Raw genomic sequence first — 15780 nt, 5'->3', positions numbered from 1 at the left:
TATATGAACTCTTGAAGTATTTTGGCATTTATAAGTTGGTACAAACACTTCAGATTCCTTTCTTCTTTGGCTGAACCCATATCACTACTTTTAAGAGAAGGAGTTTTGTCTCATTGATATCTTTCAAGCTATCTTCCAAAACTGTCCCCTCCTTACAATGAAACTTAGGTAGGAGAGAGAAATATTAAGGTGTTTAAGCTTACGAGTTTTTCCCCCTTCAGGTTTGATGCAAAGATTGCGAAATAGGGGAGAGAGAGATCGGGAAAGGGAGCGAGAGAGAGAAATGCGGAGAAGTAGTGGCTTACGAGCTGGTTCTCGGAGAGATAGGGATAGGTAAGTGATACATTTTTGGTTTGTTGGAGATACTTTGTCAAGTAGAATGATTGCCTTGGTTATGTTCAGGAAAGATACTGCTACTTCCTCAAATTAAAAGGATCTGTCTTATTCACTTTCAAGAGCAATTTAGAACAATTTTCTTGAAATTCAATGTATACTTTAATTCTCTAAAGAATAATTGTGCTTACTTTAGCATTGTTTGATTATGTCTCAACCATGTGCCATCAAATGTCTTCTGCTAAAACAATAATAAAATCTTGTGTACAAGAATGAAATTGTGAGGTGGTTTAGAAACAACATGGCTGTTGATGGCATGCCTGACTGCTAATATCCAAAATACCAACAGTATTGAAATCTTTGGTTCATTTTGATTCTCTGTTTCTGAATCATTCTCTCCAAGCAGCTATGAGCAACACTACTATTCCAGCATAAAAGCTAATGCTATCTTGAATCTGTGTGCAAATTGTATTGTTCCAGAAGATGTTTGCTTATTTCCTCTTGAAATGAGTACAAACTGCTCTAATTTTCTTAAGGGACTTTAGAAGACAACTTTCCATTGACACACGGCCTTTTAGACCGGCATCAGAAGGAAATCCTGGTGATGACCCTGACCCTCTTCCAGCACACAGACAAGCCCTTGGAGAAAGGCTCTACCCTCGAGTGCAAGCAATGCAACCAGTAAGACTTACCTGTCTCTTCCACAGTGATACGTTGTTCCTTGTCCGTTATTGTTTAACATAACTAAAAATACCTGAAGATGTTTTTGTGTCCTTTAGCAATTTCTTAATATTTTCTTTCTGCGGTTTGTCATTTAGCTTAGGGGGTAGCTTGCAAAACATTCTGTATTTAAAATACTAAAACTTTCATAAAACCATATTTGAAAATGAGAGAACTGGAAGAGAATACTGAGACCTTTCATTCCTTATCCCTAGGCATTTGCAAGTAAAATCACAGGAATGTTGTTGGAATTGTCCCCTGCTCAACTGCTTCTGTTACTAGCTAGTGAAGATTCCCTTAGAGCAAGAGTTGATGAAGCAATGGAACTCATTATTGCACATGGCAGGTAAAGTATCAAGGACTGATATAAGAAACGAAAACTAAGTGAGCTACATCTAACTCTGATACATACAACTTATTCCTTGCTTTGTTCTTGATATTTTTCTTTGAACAAGTGAGTTGTTGACTTTGGTTTAATCTAATCTGTCTGTTTTCAGAATATGACAATTCCTTATAGTCCAATTAAACATTAAAAATTAATAATTTTTTTCTTTCCCCTTGCCAAGGGAGAATGGTGCAGACAGTATATTGGATCTTGGCTTGCTAGACTCTTCAGATAAAGTACAGGTAACAAACTGTTGCACAAATTAATTTATCTAAGATCCAGTTGTGTAAGTTAATTTTAAAAACTTAAGCAACTGGGGCCAAAAGAACTTGAGTTTCCTGGTCTAGTAAAAATAGCTTGTTGGTGTGTGTCAGTAATTGGAAATAAGTTTGTTAAATGCTATTCTGACTTTCAAAACAGGAAAACAGGAAGCGACATGGTTCCAGCCGCAGTGTAGTGGATATGGAATTAGATGATACAGATGATGGGGATGATAATGCACCACTCTTTTACCAACCTGGAAAACGAGGGTTTTATACACCAAGACCTGGTAAAAACACAGAAGCAAGGCTGAATTGTTTCAGAAACATTGGCAGGTATATTAGTCTTAACTTTCCAGTCTGAAAAAATGTAAAGGACAAATATACAAAATGCCAAGGAGAGTACCAGTGATCCAAGCTGCGAAACCTTTCTTTATTACTTTTATACTCTGTATTTCTCACCTGGAGCTAAATATGCGTGAATTTGCACACATCGACTTGGGGTTTCATCTCCTGTTGAATTTTTATTTTTATCATTTTTTTTTCACAATCTGGAAGTTTTATACTACAGGAAATACTTTTTTTGAAATTATATGTGGCCATGATTTTCTTTCAGGAATTGATAGGTCTGGAATGCCTAGCTGCAGCTTGACTCTTAGAATATTTAAATTTTTAATGTGATTTTGCTGAAATGTCTCTGATGTAATTTTGGTTGTAACAAAACAAAACTCATACATTTATTTTCAGAATCCTAGGATTGTGCTTGTTGCAGAACGAACTATGTCCCATCACGCTAAATAGGCACGTAATCAAAGTTCTTCTTGGGAGAAAGGTAAGCTGAACATAGAAATTTTAATTTCCTTTAATTACATAAATCTTACCTTTAAAACCTGCTCGTTTTTTTTTCTTTACCATGCATATATTGACTAGCAGAGTTGATCTTAGAACTATAAGGATGCTTTTAATGAGGAATACTAATCGGTTAATTTCCTAGATTTTGAACTGATTAGATGTGCTAGGAGTCACCTATTTGACTACAATGGAATGATTTGTAATAGATTAGCCTTTGACTGTCTTCAGAAGTGGCTTCCTGTCTCTCCTTTCTCTCTTCCTGAGACTGAAGAATCAAAGATATAGTATTGGACAGTATGAAGCAATAACGTCTCAGCTTACCAAAAAGCATTTTTCTCATTATTTGGGAGAACTCATTGAATTGAATTGTAATTAGAATTTATTCTCAGATGTAGGTATAGTTCCAATTCAGAGCAATAATTACCTAAACTTTTTGAAAAAATGCTTTCCCACCCCAGTAAACACTGCACATTTCATGCATTGGTCCATAGCATGGTAAGTTCTGTCTGATGCAACAAACTTAAACCAAGGTTTGTTGCTGCTGGTCTTTCCTTGAAAACAATGTTGATCACATAATCAGTTATCTGACATGCTTATGATCTTTAATGAAAAAGGGTTAATGGCAGAAGGCTGTGCCTCCACGTATCCCCTGGTATCTTCCCAGAGAGATTCTAGTTAAATGTTGGATACATCAAAGAACATTTTGGTTAAGTTTAGTTTAGCTAGTAGGTGACTTTTCTTTCCAGGCTGATAAAGAGCAAAGAAGTAAGGAACTATAGAAAGCAGCAGGGAGTAGACATTGGTATTTGGAAACTGTGGTATGAGACTGCTGGGCCATCAGTCATTCTGATGTGTGCATGTAGCAGCAGTTTGTATGGGTTTAAGTGGAGTGGAACTTCCAGCATTTTGGAGCACTGATGCAAACTGTTTCCAGCTTCAGGGAACCTCTATCAAATGTCTGTTGATCTAGGTGATACGTGGAATAATCTGTTCTAAAAAAAAAAAATAAACTGTCTTTATAACCTCTATGGCTTTAACAGAAGGAAGGGCTTTAGAGGTCTGGCTTTATGTTCTGCTAATGCATTACAGTTGAGTATTCTAATGTACCTTCAAAAGCAGGCTGAAAATAGGAGTTCAACTGTCTTTATTGCCAAGGATTTGTGTGCTTTGTTACATGGGTTATGCACTGCTCTATGCTACTGGATAGGTTAGGCACAGATTGTGTAGCTTTGAATATGTCCTTAAACAGCTGGTGTATTTCAAATATCTAGTTTCAAATATCTATTTTTTTTAAATAGGTGAACTGGCATGACTTTGCTTTTTTTGATCCGGTTATGTATGAAAGCCTTCGGCAACTTATCCTCGCTTCCCAGAGCACGGATGCTGATGCAGTGTTTGCAGCAATGGACTTAGCCTTTGCAATAGACCTGTGTAAGGAGGAGGGTGGAGGACAGGTAAGCACAGCTAGACCTCTGTCGTTTCAGAATTCAACAGCATATGCATCTGGTAGTGTACACAGAATCCATGCGTTTGTCAGGTGGCATAGATAATGTTTTACCCTTCTTAGATTCAAATACAGTGTTCTCCTTCAACAGTGTGGGTTTTTTTCCTTGATGATGCAGTGCCCACAATTAAGCCTGGATAGCGTAGTCAGTCCTAGGGAATCTTTACAGCAAATCTGTAGTAGTAAATTTTGCTTGGGTTTAGAGGGTTATTAAGTAATAAATAACTGTGCAGTGTACTGAACATGCTGTGGCCATTGTAATAATCTTATTTCCTTTTTTACCTTTTTTTTTTTGGTGGTGGTGGTTTGGGTTTTTTTTCTGTTTAAATGGTCCTTGTTACTTTGCCACAGGTTGAACTTATTTCCAATGGTGTAAATATACCAGTCACTCCTCAGAATGTATATGAGTATGTCCGGAAATACGCAGAACACCGAATGTTGGTAGTAGCAGAACAGCCTCTACATGTAAGTCTTTGGTGGAGTGTTTGGGGGTTTTTTTTGGTTTTGTTTTTTTTTTTTTAAAAAAATCTTTATGATTTCAGTCAGTTAATTCTTCTCATTATGGTATTGCTCATGAGGTTTCTTTTGAAGTCGAGAGCTTGATTAAAATACTTAATTACCAATTTTTTTGTAATTGTATAGCTGTTTATGCAATCCTGTGAGAACTGAGTACTTCAAGCAATTTATCTTTTTAATAGAATGAAAGTTAATTTCTTTTAAACTTGATCTCATTGTTTAAGCGTACATGTTCGCTTCTTCAGGTCAGATAACATGTATCCTCCTGGAATTTTTGCCTCATATTTAGCAGCTACTTTGTTCTAGTCTGACACCTTTGATCTGTTTAGCTTTATTAAAAGAAAGATTAAAAAGAAATTTCAAAATATTTACATACATGACCTTGAACATCTGACTCGTATCCTTGTTTTAAAAAGGAAAATCAGTTATCATAGAATCATAGAATAACCAGGTTGGAAGAGACCCACTGGATCATGGAGTCCAACCATTCCTATCAAACACTAAACCATTCCCCTTAGCACCTCGTCCACCCATGCCTTAAACACCTCCAGGGAAGGTGACTCAACCACCTCCCTGGGCAGCCTGTTCCAGTTCCCAGTGACCCTTTCCGTGAAAAATTTTTTCCTAATGTCCAGCCTAAACCTCCCCTGGCGGAGCTTGAGGCCATCTCTCCTGTCCTGTCCCCTGTCACTTGGAAGAAGAGGCCAGCTCCCTCCTCTCCACAACCTCCTTTCAGGTAGTTGTAGAGAGCAATGAGGTCTCCCCTCAGCCTCCTCTTCTCCAGGCTAAACAACCCCAGCTCTCTCAGCCGCTCCTCGTAAGACCTGCTCTCCAGCCCCCTCACCAGCTTCGTTGCTCTTCTCTGGACTCGCTCCAGAGCCTCAACATCCTTCTTGTGGTGAGGGGCCCAGAACTGAACACAGGATTCGAGGAGCGGTCTCACCAGTGCTGAGTACAGGGGGAGAATAACCTCCCTGGACCTGCTGGTCACGCTGTTTCTGATCCAAGCCAAGATGCCATTGGCCTTCTTGGCCACCTGGGCACACTGCTGGCTCATGTTCAGTCGTCTGTCAACCAACACCCCCAGGTCCCTCTCCTCCAGGCAGCTTTCTAGACAGACTTCTCCTAGTCTGTCTAGTCAAATGTCCTAGTCAAATGTCCATTTGTCCTAGTCAAATGCAGGACCCGGCATTTGGCCTTGTTAACCTCATCCCATTGGACTCAGCCCAGCGGTCCAGCCTGTTCAGATCCCTTTGCAGAGCCTCCCTGCCCTCCAGCAGATCGACACTTCCACCCAGCTTAGTGTCGTCCGCAAACTTGCTAAGGGTGCACTCAATGCCTTCATCCAGGTCATTGATAAAGACATTGAACAGGGCTGGACCCAGCACTGAGCCCTGGGGAACCCCACTTGTCACTGGCCTCCAGCTGGATTTCACACCATTTCCCACCACTCTCTGGGCCCGGCCATCCAACCAGTTTTCCACCCAGGAGAGTGTGTGCCTGTCCAGGCCAGAGGCTGACAGTTTCTCAAGCAGAACGCTGTGAGAAACTGTGTCAAAGGCTTTACTGAAGTCCAGGAAGACCAAACGTGTGTTATGAAACACACAACTTTTCTTATTTTACTAACCTGGCAAGAAACCTAACAGTTGATCATAAACTTATAGTAAAAATAATTTGGTTTTTAAAACCCTTTTAAAATAAAGGTTATGGAATACTGTATTTTTGTAAATAGTTAATGAAGGTCCAGGACTTAGGATCGCTTACTCTCTGTCATATGATACTACGTCTAAACTTGGTCATTTCTGCTGACTGTGTTTTCCTGCTGTGCTCCCGAGATAAACTGGCAGACTGCTAGATAACCTTTGGGCAGTTTAGGTCCAAAATTCTCACAGAAGGAATTGGAGAATGTTCCTGGAATTAAGCTACTTGATCTCCATGTCTGCCTATATGATTCTTGAATACTTGAGTACAAGTCTTGTTTATTTGAAAAGTTGAAAATCATAACATTTGTATTAATTTTGGAATTGAATAAAATCAATTTGTTCTTCCATTTAAAAAATTGAATTTCCAGTCTTTTTCAGGATATTACTTATTTACATAAAATATGTATGTGTGCGTGTGTAACATTTTTAAAGCAAATTTGGCATGAGTGGCTAGGAAAGCAAACTAAAAGTGACATGCAAGATGTGGGTTTTGTAATTCTTATCAGATTCAGAATAAGGCAGCAAAATACCTGAACTTTTTAGCTATTGAGAGTACTGTTGCTCCTGGTGAAATATTAGTTCAAACCATTACTGCTTTCTTCTGCGATATTAGGTAGGGTTTAACAGATTAAAACAGTTCTTTGTTTCAGAAAATGTGCATCTTGGATGGTAAAGCTTTGAAAGAAAACAACAGCTAGGAGAATAATCAATTTTGAGTTCATAGTGGATTTCACATGGAATTTTCAGTAATGAATTTAAACTTAATCTGAAAGTGATAATGGCTATAATCTGCATCTTGTGGTTTTCACTGAAGGCAATGAGGAAGGGTCTCCTGGATGTACTTCCAAAGAATTCATTAGAAGATTTGACAGCAGAAGATTTCAGGCTTTTGGTAAATGGCTGTGGTGAAGTGAATGTGCAAATGCTAATCAGCTTTACCTCTTTCAACGATGAGTCAGGTATGAAATAACTTATTCAGAAAGAGAGTTGCAGGATAACTTAACACTGTTTGTTCTGTGTGGAGTAGAGTTACCAGCGTTAAACTTAAACTACCTTTTCAAATTTGACATCAGTTAATAAGTCACTTAAAGTCCTAATAAAATTATTACTGTGTTTTTACATACCTTTGAAAATATTTACCTTCAGTGGAGAGGGGGGAGCATGTTTTGCAACTTTGCTGTCACTTGATGTTAAATACAAGGACTGTATTATGTATTCCTTCTGAAAGATCTAACCTAACCTTAGAATTGCAAATGTGATGGACGTGGTCTAATATTTCTAGCATAATTTTTGAACTATATTTAGCTGTTGTTAGGCTTTGTCGGGAAGGGAGTTGTACTGAGGTATTTCAAAGGTAGCCTTTACATTAAAAAGCGTGCATATTAGTTTTGGAATTAATGTTGTCTCCAGTAGCAGGACTTTATGAAAAAGATTGTATCCAAGATCTTGCAGTTCATATAAAACAGATCTCTGAATATTTATTGTCCAATGTACCAGCTGAACCAGGTATCTTTTTTTTTTTTTTCACACAGGAGAAAATGCTGAGAAGCTTTTGCAATTCAAGCGTTGGTTTTGGTCCATAGTTGAGAAGATGAGTATGACAGAAAGACAAGATCTAGTAAGTTGTCCATTCCCAGTGGAAATATGCAGAAGAACTGGAATAACTTTGACATCATCACGGTTTTTTAACTGTATCTGCCTGCAGAGACTGTATGTGAAAAGTTAAGACAGCAGAGCAGGGTAGTAAGGTCTGATTAGACTTTCATTTCTAGAAATGTAAAGTGTGAATCCTAGACCTTCCTTCTTGCAGCTGAAAGTAAGCGTGGTGTGTCCTTAGCTGTATCCACAGGTCTCATGGAAGCACACTTACCATCTCTGCACAGTCGTTCTTAAGCTGAATTAACTGTGTTTAGTCAGCTGTGTTGTGGGCTACTAGGGTTTTGAGGTTGAATTCTCTTCCAAAACAGTCTACTCTCCTGACTTCTGTGTATCCTGAGGGCAATGCCTATATCCTTTCTGTAAGATATTAGTAGTGATATTACCTCTTTCTCAAGCCCTGTAGGAGTAGCTGATGAGAAGCATGAAAGAACAAGGTACTGTTCTGGGGGTTTAATTTTGGAAAACTTGTCTCTAAACTGTATTTATTGTACACGTCTTCAAACTATTGCTTTTAACGCCTTACTGCTTGAGGTACTATCTTTCCTTTACAGGTTTTTAAAAGGAAGCAAGGGCTAATCTGAAAAGTGGAAAATCTTGACAATTTGTCAAGGAATATCTATGGTTACATTTTGGAAGTAACTTTGCTCTCCAAGTCAGTAAACCAGATATTCTCTGTTGCCGTGTTTTGTCTGTACAAGTCCTGTATTCCATAGTTACTGGTTTGTGAGAGACTTCTGGTCACCATCTTCCCAGATGGATCTGGGCACATTTCATTTACTAAAGATTTTTTGATACAGGATCATTTTGAGCGTTGCTTTTATCGTTTTTAACAGAAGTGTATATATAATCAGCAGTTAAAGGAAGGAAGTGAAGGAAGCTACTGCAAAAGCATGAAGCATTACCACTGAGCTTAGTTGGCCTATTGAACAGAATGCAGTATGGTCAAACTTGCTGTGACTGTGCAGTTCTTCTTTAACCTATTCCTCCACAACATGTAGGCAATTTGAATTTAAGCATCGTACAGCAAAATTTTAATTGTCATCTCCTTTTTCCAGGTTTACTTTTGGACCTCAAGTCCATCTTTGCCTGCCAGTGAGGAGGGATTCCAGCCTATGCCATCAATCACAATAAGACCACCAGATGACCAACATCTTCCTACAGCAAACACTTGCATTTCTCGCCTTTATGTCCCACTCTATTCCTCTAAGCAGATTTTGAAACAGAAATTGTTACTCGCCATTAAGACCAAGAATTTTGGTTTTGTGTAGAGTATAAAAAGTGTGTATTGCTGTGTAATATTACTAGCTAAGTTTTGTAGATTTTTCCATTTGTCTATAAAAGTTTATGAAAGTTAATGCTGTCATACCCCTGGTGGTACTTTAAAGATTAAATGCAAACATTCCTGTTCTAAATTTGTAACGTAAAGGCCTAAGGAGCACTGGCAATACTGGATTGCAACAGTTTGCCAGTCAATAACTCCTTTGCCTAACCCCAGCCAAAGATGACAGCAGAACAATATAATTTACACTGTGATTTATCTTTTTGCTGAGGGAAAATATGTAACATGTTCTGAAAATTCACTGCTGCCTTTGTGGAAAGTGTTTCAGCAAAGGTTCTTGTATAGAGGGAGTAGGGAATTTCGAAATAAAAAATTAAGTATGTTCTGTGGTTTATTTTAACTTTTTTTTTTTATGGTGTTTAATTTGTGGTTGGCTGCAGTTGTGTATCATGTATATTGAACTTGTAAAAAGTTCCTGACAGCTCAGATCCTAGAGTTGGGATCGTTCATTTAAGAAACCACTTTCATTGCAATTTTTGTTCCAATTGCATTGAACTCTGGCACATCAGATACCATCACTAATATTTTGCATGTAATCTGTACCTTTAGTGTTTTTTGATTTTTTCTTTTTTTTTTTTTTGTACATATGATGAGGCCAATGCACAGTATTTCATAGTTCACAATCAACATTTTTGTATCCCTGTTTCAGTGAACAGACAGTCAGGAGATTGTTCCACTACCAGATCTAACACAACACTTGTACTACGTTATCTAACTATGTAAACTCAGCCTGGGCACTTTCTGGTAACTGTAAAATGTTTATAAGATCATGATTATTGAAGATACATTTTGGAAAACTTTAATGTTCGTGACCAGCTTAACTTCTTTTGTATCTAGCCTTTTTTTAAGTATCTTGTTACAGTTTTTTAATAAAGAAATTATAGACAAAATACCAAGTCATACTGAAGAAACGATAGTTTTTATTTATTTAGCCATTTGTACTTTAGCTAACAGCATACACTAAACATAGTTATTCATTAAAAATCTGAATTTTGTAACTAAAAAATTGACCTGCAGAAGACGTTCAGCCCACATTTTACAGTTAGCAGAGAATCCTGAGTGAAACAGGCCAGGCAACCCCTTCTTTTCAGAGAATAGCTTTGAGGGGAAAGTGGCTTGTTCTGAAAAATCTCAAGGTAATGAAGTTAGAATAAAATTCTCAAACTGCATTGTAGTGGGTTCTACTGTATGTTCACTTTTGAAGTGGTTGGTTGCTTTTGGGGAGGGCAGTCTTTGATCATAACCTAGGACTTGTTTTCCCTAATGCTCAAGAGGTTTTTTTGGAAGTGATTAATAAAGGAGGGAGCTACTTTTTCTATTCCAACAAATTTCTGAAAGCTTAGCAGACTGAAATATTGAAGGTTAAGAGCTTTTGTGGTGGTGATGTTCTCCCTCTTTCTTGTTTCTCCAGCCCCATGAGTCCATATTAGTAGTTTTGGTTTGGGTTTTTTTTTTTCCTTCTTCTTCTTACTTTTGCTGGGAATAGCTAAACAAATGCTCTATCAAAATCCAAGTGGAATTCACCTTTGCCACAGCTCCAGATGACCAGAAGTTGCCTACAGCTGTGATCTAAAAAAATCCTCTGTTTTCATCACTTACTTATTTAGTTGCTAGAGATATGGAGGACAGTTGAGATCAGAAATCCTGATCACCAGTTGCCAAATTGAAGCTGAAAAACCTGTTTTCTAAATAAGGCCGACACTTTCAGGCTTGTGTAGTTAAACTGCAGATAAATCAAGTAAACAGATGTAGAATTATTTCTGCATGTACTAATATTTCTTAAATCAGTTGTCCTAGAAAAGGATAGTCTCAATGTATGAGGATTGGATTTCCTGTTGTGACCCCCATTGTTTGTTAAGTTCAAAACTGTTTCAGATTTTACTATGCTATTATTGATTAAAAATAAAAAGCAATACAACTACACAAGTCTAGATATAGGTGTATTAGTATAGGAAAAATTATACTAGTATGGCTGTTCTCATATACTGAGAAGGATAGATAAAAAGGTATCAAGCAGCATATAGCTTATGCCTAGATTCCTAACTGGTGTAATTATTTCCATTACCAAAAATGCCTCTAACTGAAATGTGTAAAGTTAGTAGAAAGCAACAAAAGAAACTGTTTAGAATCGGCATAAAATCTACAGTCTGTAAAATAAAGCTCCCGTCCTCACAAAGTTTTGTGAGACTTGATGTATTAAAAAGTATCCAAGGCCCTTGAATGAAAGGCCATATATAAATGTAAAGTACTCTGTGTGTATATATATATATATGTATTGTGTGTATATGTATATAAGTGTATGTGTATGTATAACATATAAATATATGTTATATGTATATATATTTCTGTATATAGCTTAAACATTTTTTAAGTCCTGTCATGTATAGCTAGACAGAAATTATGCAGATAACTCACAGTAGCTCACCATATATACACACACCCCAGGCATTCTGATAAGTGGCGAGGGAATCTAGAATGATTTATGCTGTCGTCATTGGCTTGAAATGTGTATGTAGCTTTATAAATAGCTTTTTTCTTCTGTATGGTATATTTAAACTATATCAAGATTTTAATAAGAAAAATGTTTATTAAAATCATACACCTCATTTCCCTTTGACTTAAGCCCTTCTGTTAGTTCACTTTTAAGATGTGGTAGAGAAACTAGTTCAAGGACAATTCTGTAATGTTTACATTTTTTAATAGTCTGAGTTCTTAGCTGTTTGTAACCGCTGAAATAGGAGATAAGGGTAGCTGCTAATAAAATGTTATCACCAGCTTCTACACTAGTTTCTATGGTGAATCTAGGGAAAATTGACATCTTACTGCTAAAATCCCTGGCTAATTCACGGTGTTGGTTTCTGTTCTTTAGCTAACTGTGTCCAACACAGAAGATAGATCACTTGCTCCAGCTGTGTTAGTTTTCCAGAAGTAGGAAATAGTGTGAACTTGTCATCAAATGGCCTTTCCCATCTTTTTGGTTTGGAAGTGACTTTTCTTTCCTGCAAGTTTGTCATTTAGTCGCTAGATAACACACTATGAAAAAGCTTTGATTTGTGAATCAAAGGCAGACCCCTTCTTGTACAGCAGCAGGACTTCTGGGAAAGGAAACTTTCCTAATCTCTTAACCTACATTTACCTTTGTATAATTTGCACAATTCTATAGAGACCTGCTGGTTTCCAAAACTTTACTTCTGTGTATGCATCCAAAGAGAAGTGAGTAGAGAGCAGTGTTAATGTTTCCTCGATAGCTGAGTTGCAGGTGGGACGAGTGCCTCTGTTTTCACCAACCTCCTCCTTTGTGGTTCTGCTTCTCACAGGGAGCCTATTTCAGCATGCCTCTTTATCATCCTTAAGCCCATGTGAAAGATTGCTCAGTAGATTAGTAGTAACCTCCTCCTTGGAAGCTTAATGCTGTTCTTTAGCTCCCTTTTTACAGCGTCCCTGCAATCTATGAATCTTGTCTCTGTGTGTCAATCTGTAAATGCCGTCCTGAGCTTTTTCTGTGTCTATGCTCTTTGCTTCATTGACACTTGCACTTCTCTGGCTTCCTCTCTAGGTCAAACTGCAGATACCTAGCTTAGTAACTTTTATTCCCTTTCAAGTTCCACGTGATTTGACCTTTTTTCTGAACCTTTCCATTTGCCTTTTTAATAACGGGTGTGCCAAAATTGAATAGCAAACGCAAGTCTGGATTAACTGGGTTTCAGTTTGTGTGGCATTTGCTTATTCTAAGGTCTGAATATCAACACACAATTGAAAAGTGTGGGTGAGTTGGTCATGCAAAAGTTTCAGCAACTGTCTTGAACTCACAGGCCTGAAAGTTCCAGTGTGAGGACACTAACAGGCTTTACTATTCGAATCTGGCCTCCATCTCAAAGTAGTCATTGCCCAGCAGTACTCCCTAGCATCATCAGGAGCGCTGATGGCTCCATCCCTAATTGGAAATGGCTTTTGTGGTTTTCATTTGCAGCTATTTGAATATTTTATTGTTGAGCAGATTTTCTGAACTGAGAAGCATCGAGGGTTCATATATATATATATATATATATGTATATGTGGCTATTTATGTCTTTTATGGATTTTCTGTGGAGGATAACTTCATGTCTTCCTTGACACACAAGCCTGTAAGTGTGACTTTTTCCTCTTTTCATCCACAGTTTTCTTAATATAAAGGTATTTTTTTTGTCATTAAATATCACCACAAGTTACTATTATAGCAATATACCATTTAGTATACTAAGAAGCAGTCAGTTCCCAGGTGTTCCAGGAGTTCTTTCCATAATGGTGAAACTTTTCCATATTTCTTGTCCAGTGACAGTAGCAGCTAATACAGACGTGTATGTTTGAAAACTATAGCCCTGTGAGCCTATTGGAAAATAGGCTCCTGCCACAACCTGTGCTAAGGAGACTCTTCTAAGAAACTAGTTGTTTTGGACATACCTGAGATTATTCACAGATTTATTTTCCTACAGTGAACAGTTTTAAACTGAAAAAAAAAGCATATTTCACTTCAATTTATAAATGAAAATTCTTTAATGTACCTGAAATAGCATACTTCATGTAAAAATATGAATGTTTATGAAACATTTTTGAAAGGTAGCTAAGCGTTCCCAAAATAAGTAGTATCTTTTGGGGGATGGAGAGAAAGGGCATTACAGTTCAAGCTGTGATGACTGCATTTTGGATGTCTTAGTAGATAAAGTTTTAGGACATGCTTTGTGTCTTACTTCACCTTGCCGTGGAGGAGTACTTTGCCCAAAAAGTTGCAATTGATGCTAGTATATTGCATCCTTTGATTGCTTTTATTATTTCCAGAACTGCTAAATACAGTGTGAACCTGCAGATTGTTCTCATTTTTGTCTTCCCAAAGGAGAAATGTAGACTCCATCGGACAGAGCAAACCTTTGGAATGCAAAGCTCTGCTACTAAGCCCAAAAGGTCTGGGTCTGTCTAACGGTGTGCTAAAATTGTGTGCTGCTGTTGCTGCACTGCCATTAATTGCAATTAGTGGAGTGAGAGCATCTTGGGAAGCCATAATCCACCCTGTGGGAACATGCATTCTGGTATGCAGCCTCTCTGTGGGTCCTCTGCCCTCCCTGCTGCGGAGTGTCCTGCACTTCCAGGAAGTTCCACCATGCTTTTGGGACATGATTCTGGGGACTGGGGTTCCTCTCCATGCTGAAACACCTCCACAACTCGAGTGCATATGTTTGTGGTGACCAAGCGCAGGTGAGGGGCCATGGGGACTGGGGCAAGACAGCTGCCACCCCACCAGGCAGTTAGGAGCTAAGGAATGGGTACAGCTCCCACCACCCCTCGGCGAGTGTGTTCTAAGTAGGACATCATTGGTAAAGCTGAGCAATCTGAAATCTTGCAAAACTGCATAATGCTGTATTTCATATGTATGTTTATTCTGCTTGTTAACTGTTTCACAGTTCCACAAGCGTTCTTCTGTTTTTCAGTATCGTGTACAGGATGTAATTAATTTGTATAGAACAAAACTAAGAGAGATTCATAGACCTTTGTGGAGGTCCAAGGGCAGCCAACTGCTGTTTTGATCATAGTTGTGGTACATTTCCTTCACAGTATTTTTCCTTTATATGTTACTCTTTAGACACCATTTAAGTATGTGTTTGCTGTGCATCTCTAAAGGGGCAGGTGTGACTTTAAGAAGTTATCCCCAAATATTTGAACTGCTTTCTATTGCTAATTATGTTCATTTGTGGTAGTTCTTAAACCTTATCAAATATGCAGTAGGACAATCCTTTATTAGGGGAATTTTGAAACAGCAGCCAGGATAATCAGTTAGGGTTAGGGGGCTAAGGCAACTGATAGGCAGGTCAATGTTCTGTATAGTGTGCCTGAATTTTGCTGCTCCTTGTTGGTTATGGTCCAGAAACTCACATGTCTCCCTCTTAAACCATCAGCACACTCTGCATTACATACACCAGTATAATTTATCAGTGCTAATGTGTCAGTTGGGTTTGCTCTATATCAATGTGTTCCTCTAACTGTTTGCTCTGGACAAAGAACTGCAATCCCTGCTACTTGGAACACCAATGAATGGAGCTGTTGTTGGATGTGAATATTAAGCAACTTGTATGGGTTAAATTATCTGGGTAATAAAACTTAAAGGCTGACTCAGAAAGAGCAGTAGTCGGGTAACAGCAAATATTGTTAGTGTAAAACCACCTTTTCTCATTTACTTTTTGTGTATTTCTGGTGCGCTGCTGAGTAACTTGCTGCTGGGAATATGTTTCTGCTCCCCAGAAAACTCGATGTCAGAAAACCAAAGTGGTTTTCCTGCTTAGGACCGGCACAGTCATCTGTGCTTCACAGATCTCACCTCTGAACTTTTCTCACCCCCAGCCCCGATGAGGCTTGACTTCTTCTCACAAGGCATAGAACAGCCACAGGAGGCACATATGGTCAGAAGCCCAGCTGGCCCATCTCCCACTGTGCCCGTGCTTGGGAAGTGGGGAGAGGGGAGGTCTCAGTCACTCTGTGGA

At 38.3% G+C, this 15780-nt stretch overlaps 1 protein-coding gene across 11 annotated transcripts in view; it reads left to right on the top strand.

Annotated features, from left to right (window-relative positions):
* Positions 1-12052, top strand: part of UBR5 (ubiquitin protein ligase E3 component n-recognin 5) — a 91947-nt gene extending 79895 nt beyond the window's left edge. For 10 of the 11 annotated variants that reach the window (XM_069854459.1, XM_069854450.1, XM_069854455.1 and 7 more), the window contains 11 exons: positions 222-333; positions 870-1014; positions 1269-1399; positions 1620-1680; positions 1859-2034; positions 2446-2530; positions 3849-4004; positions 4406-4519; positions 7088-7232; positions 7806-7891; positions 8988-12052. In XM_069854459.1, the coding sequence (XP_069710560.1) occupies positions 222-333; positions 870-1014; positions 1269-1399; positions 1620-1680; positions 1859-2034; positions 2446-2530; positions 3849-4004; positions 4406-4519; positions 7088-7232; positions 7806-7891; positions 8988-9200 (1424 nt within the window). In that variant the 3' untranslated portion in view covers positions 9201-12052. The remainder of the gene's footprint in view (positions 1-221; positions 334-869; positions 1015-1268; positions 1400-1619; positions 1681-1858; positions 2035-2445; positions 2531-3848; positions 4005-4405; positions 4520-7087; positions 7233-7805; positions 7892-8987) is intronic. The other variant, XM_069854454.1, reaches the window with a different exon arrangement.
* The last annotated feature ends 3728 nt before the right edge of the window (positions 12053-15780 follow it).

The sequence above is a fragment of the Phaenicophaeus curvirostris genome, chromosome 3, assembly GCF_032191515.1.
Source record: "Phaenicophaeus curvirostris isolate KB17595 chromosome 3, BPBGC_Pcur_1.0, whole genome shotgun sequence".
Taxonomy (NCBI): Eukaryota; Metazoa; Chordata; class Aves; order Cuculiformes; family Cuculidae; genus Phaenicophaeus; species Phaenicophaeus curvirostris.
Note: the sequence above shows the minus strand (reverse complement) of the source record. Positions and strands in the feature narration are given on the sequence as shown.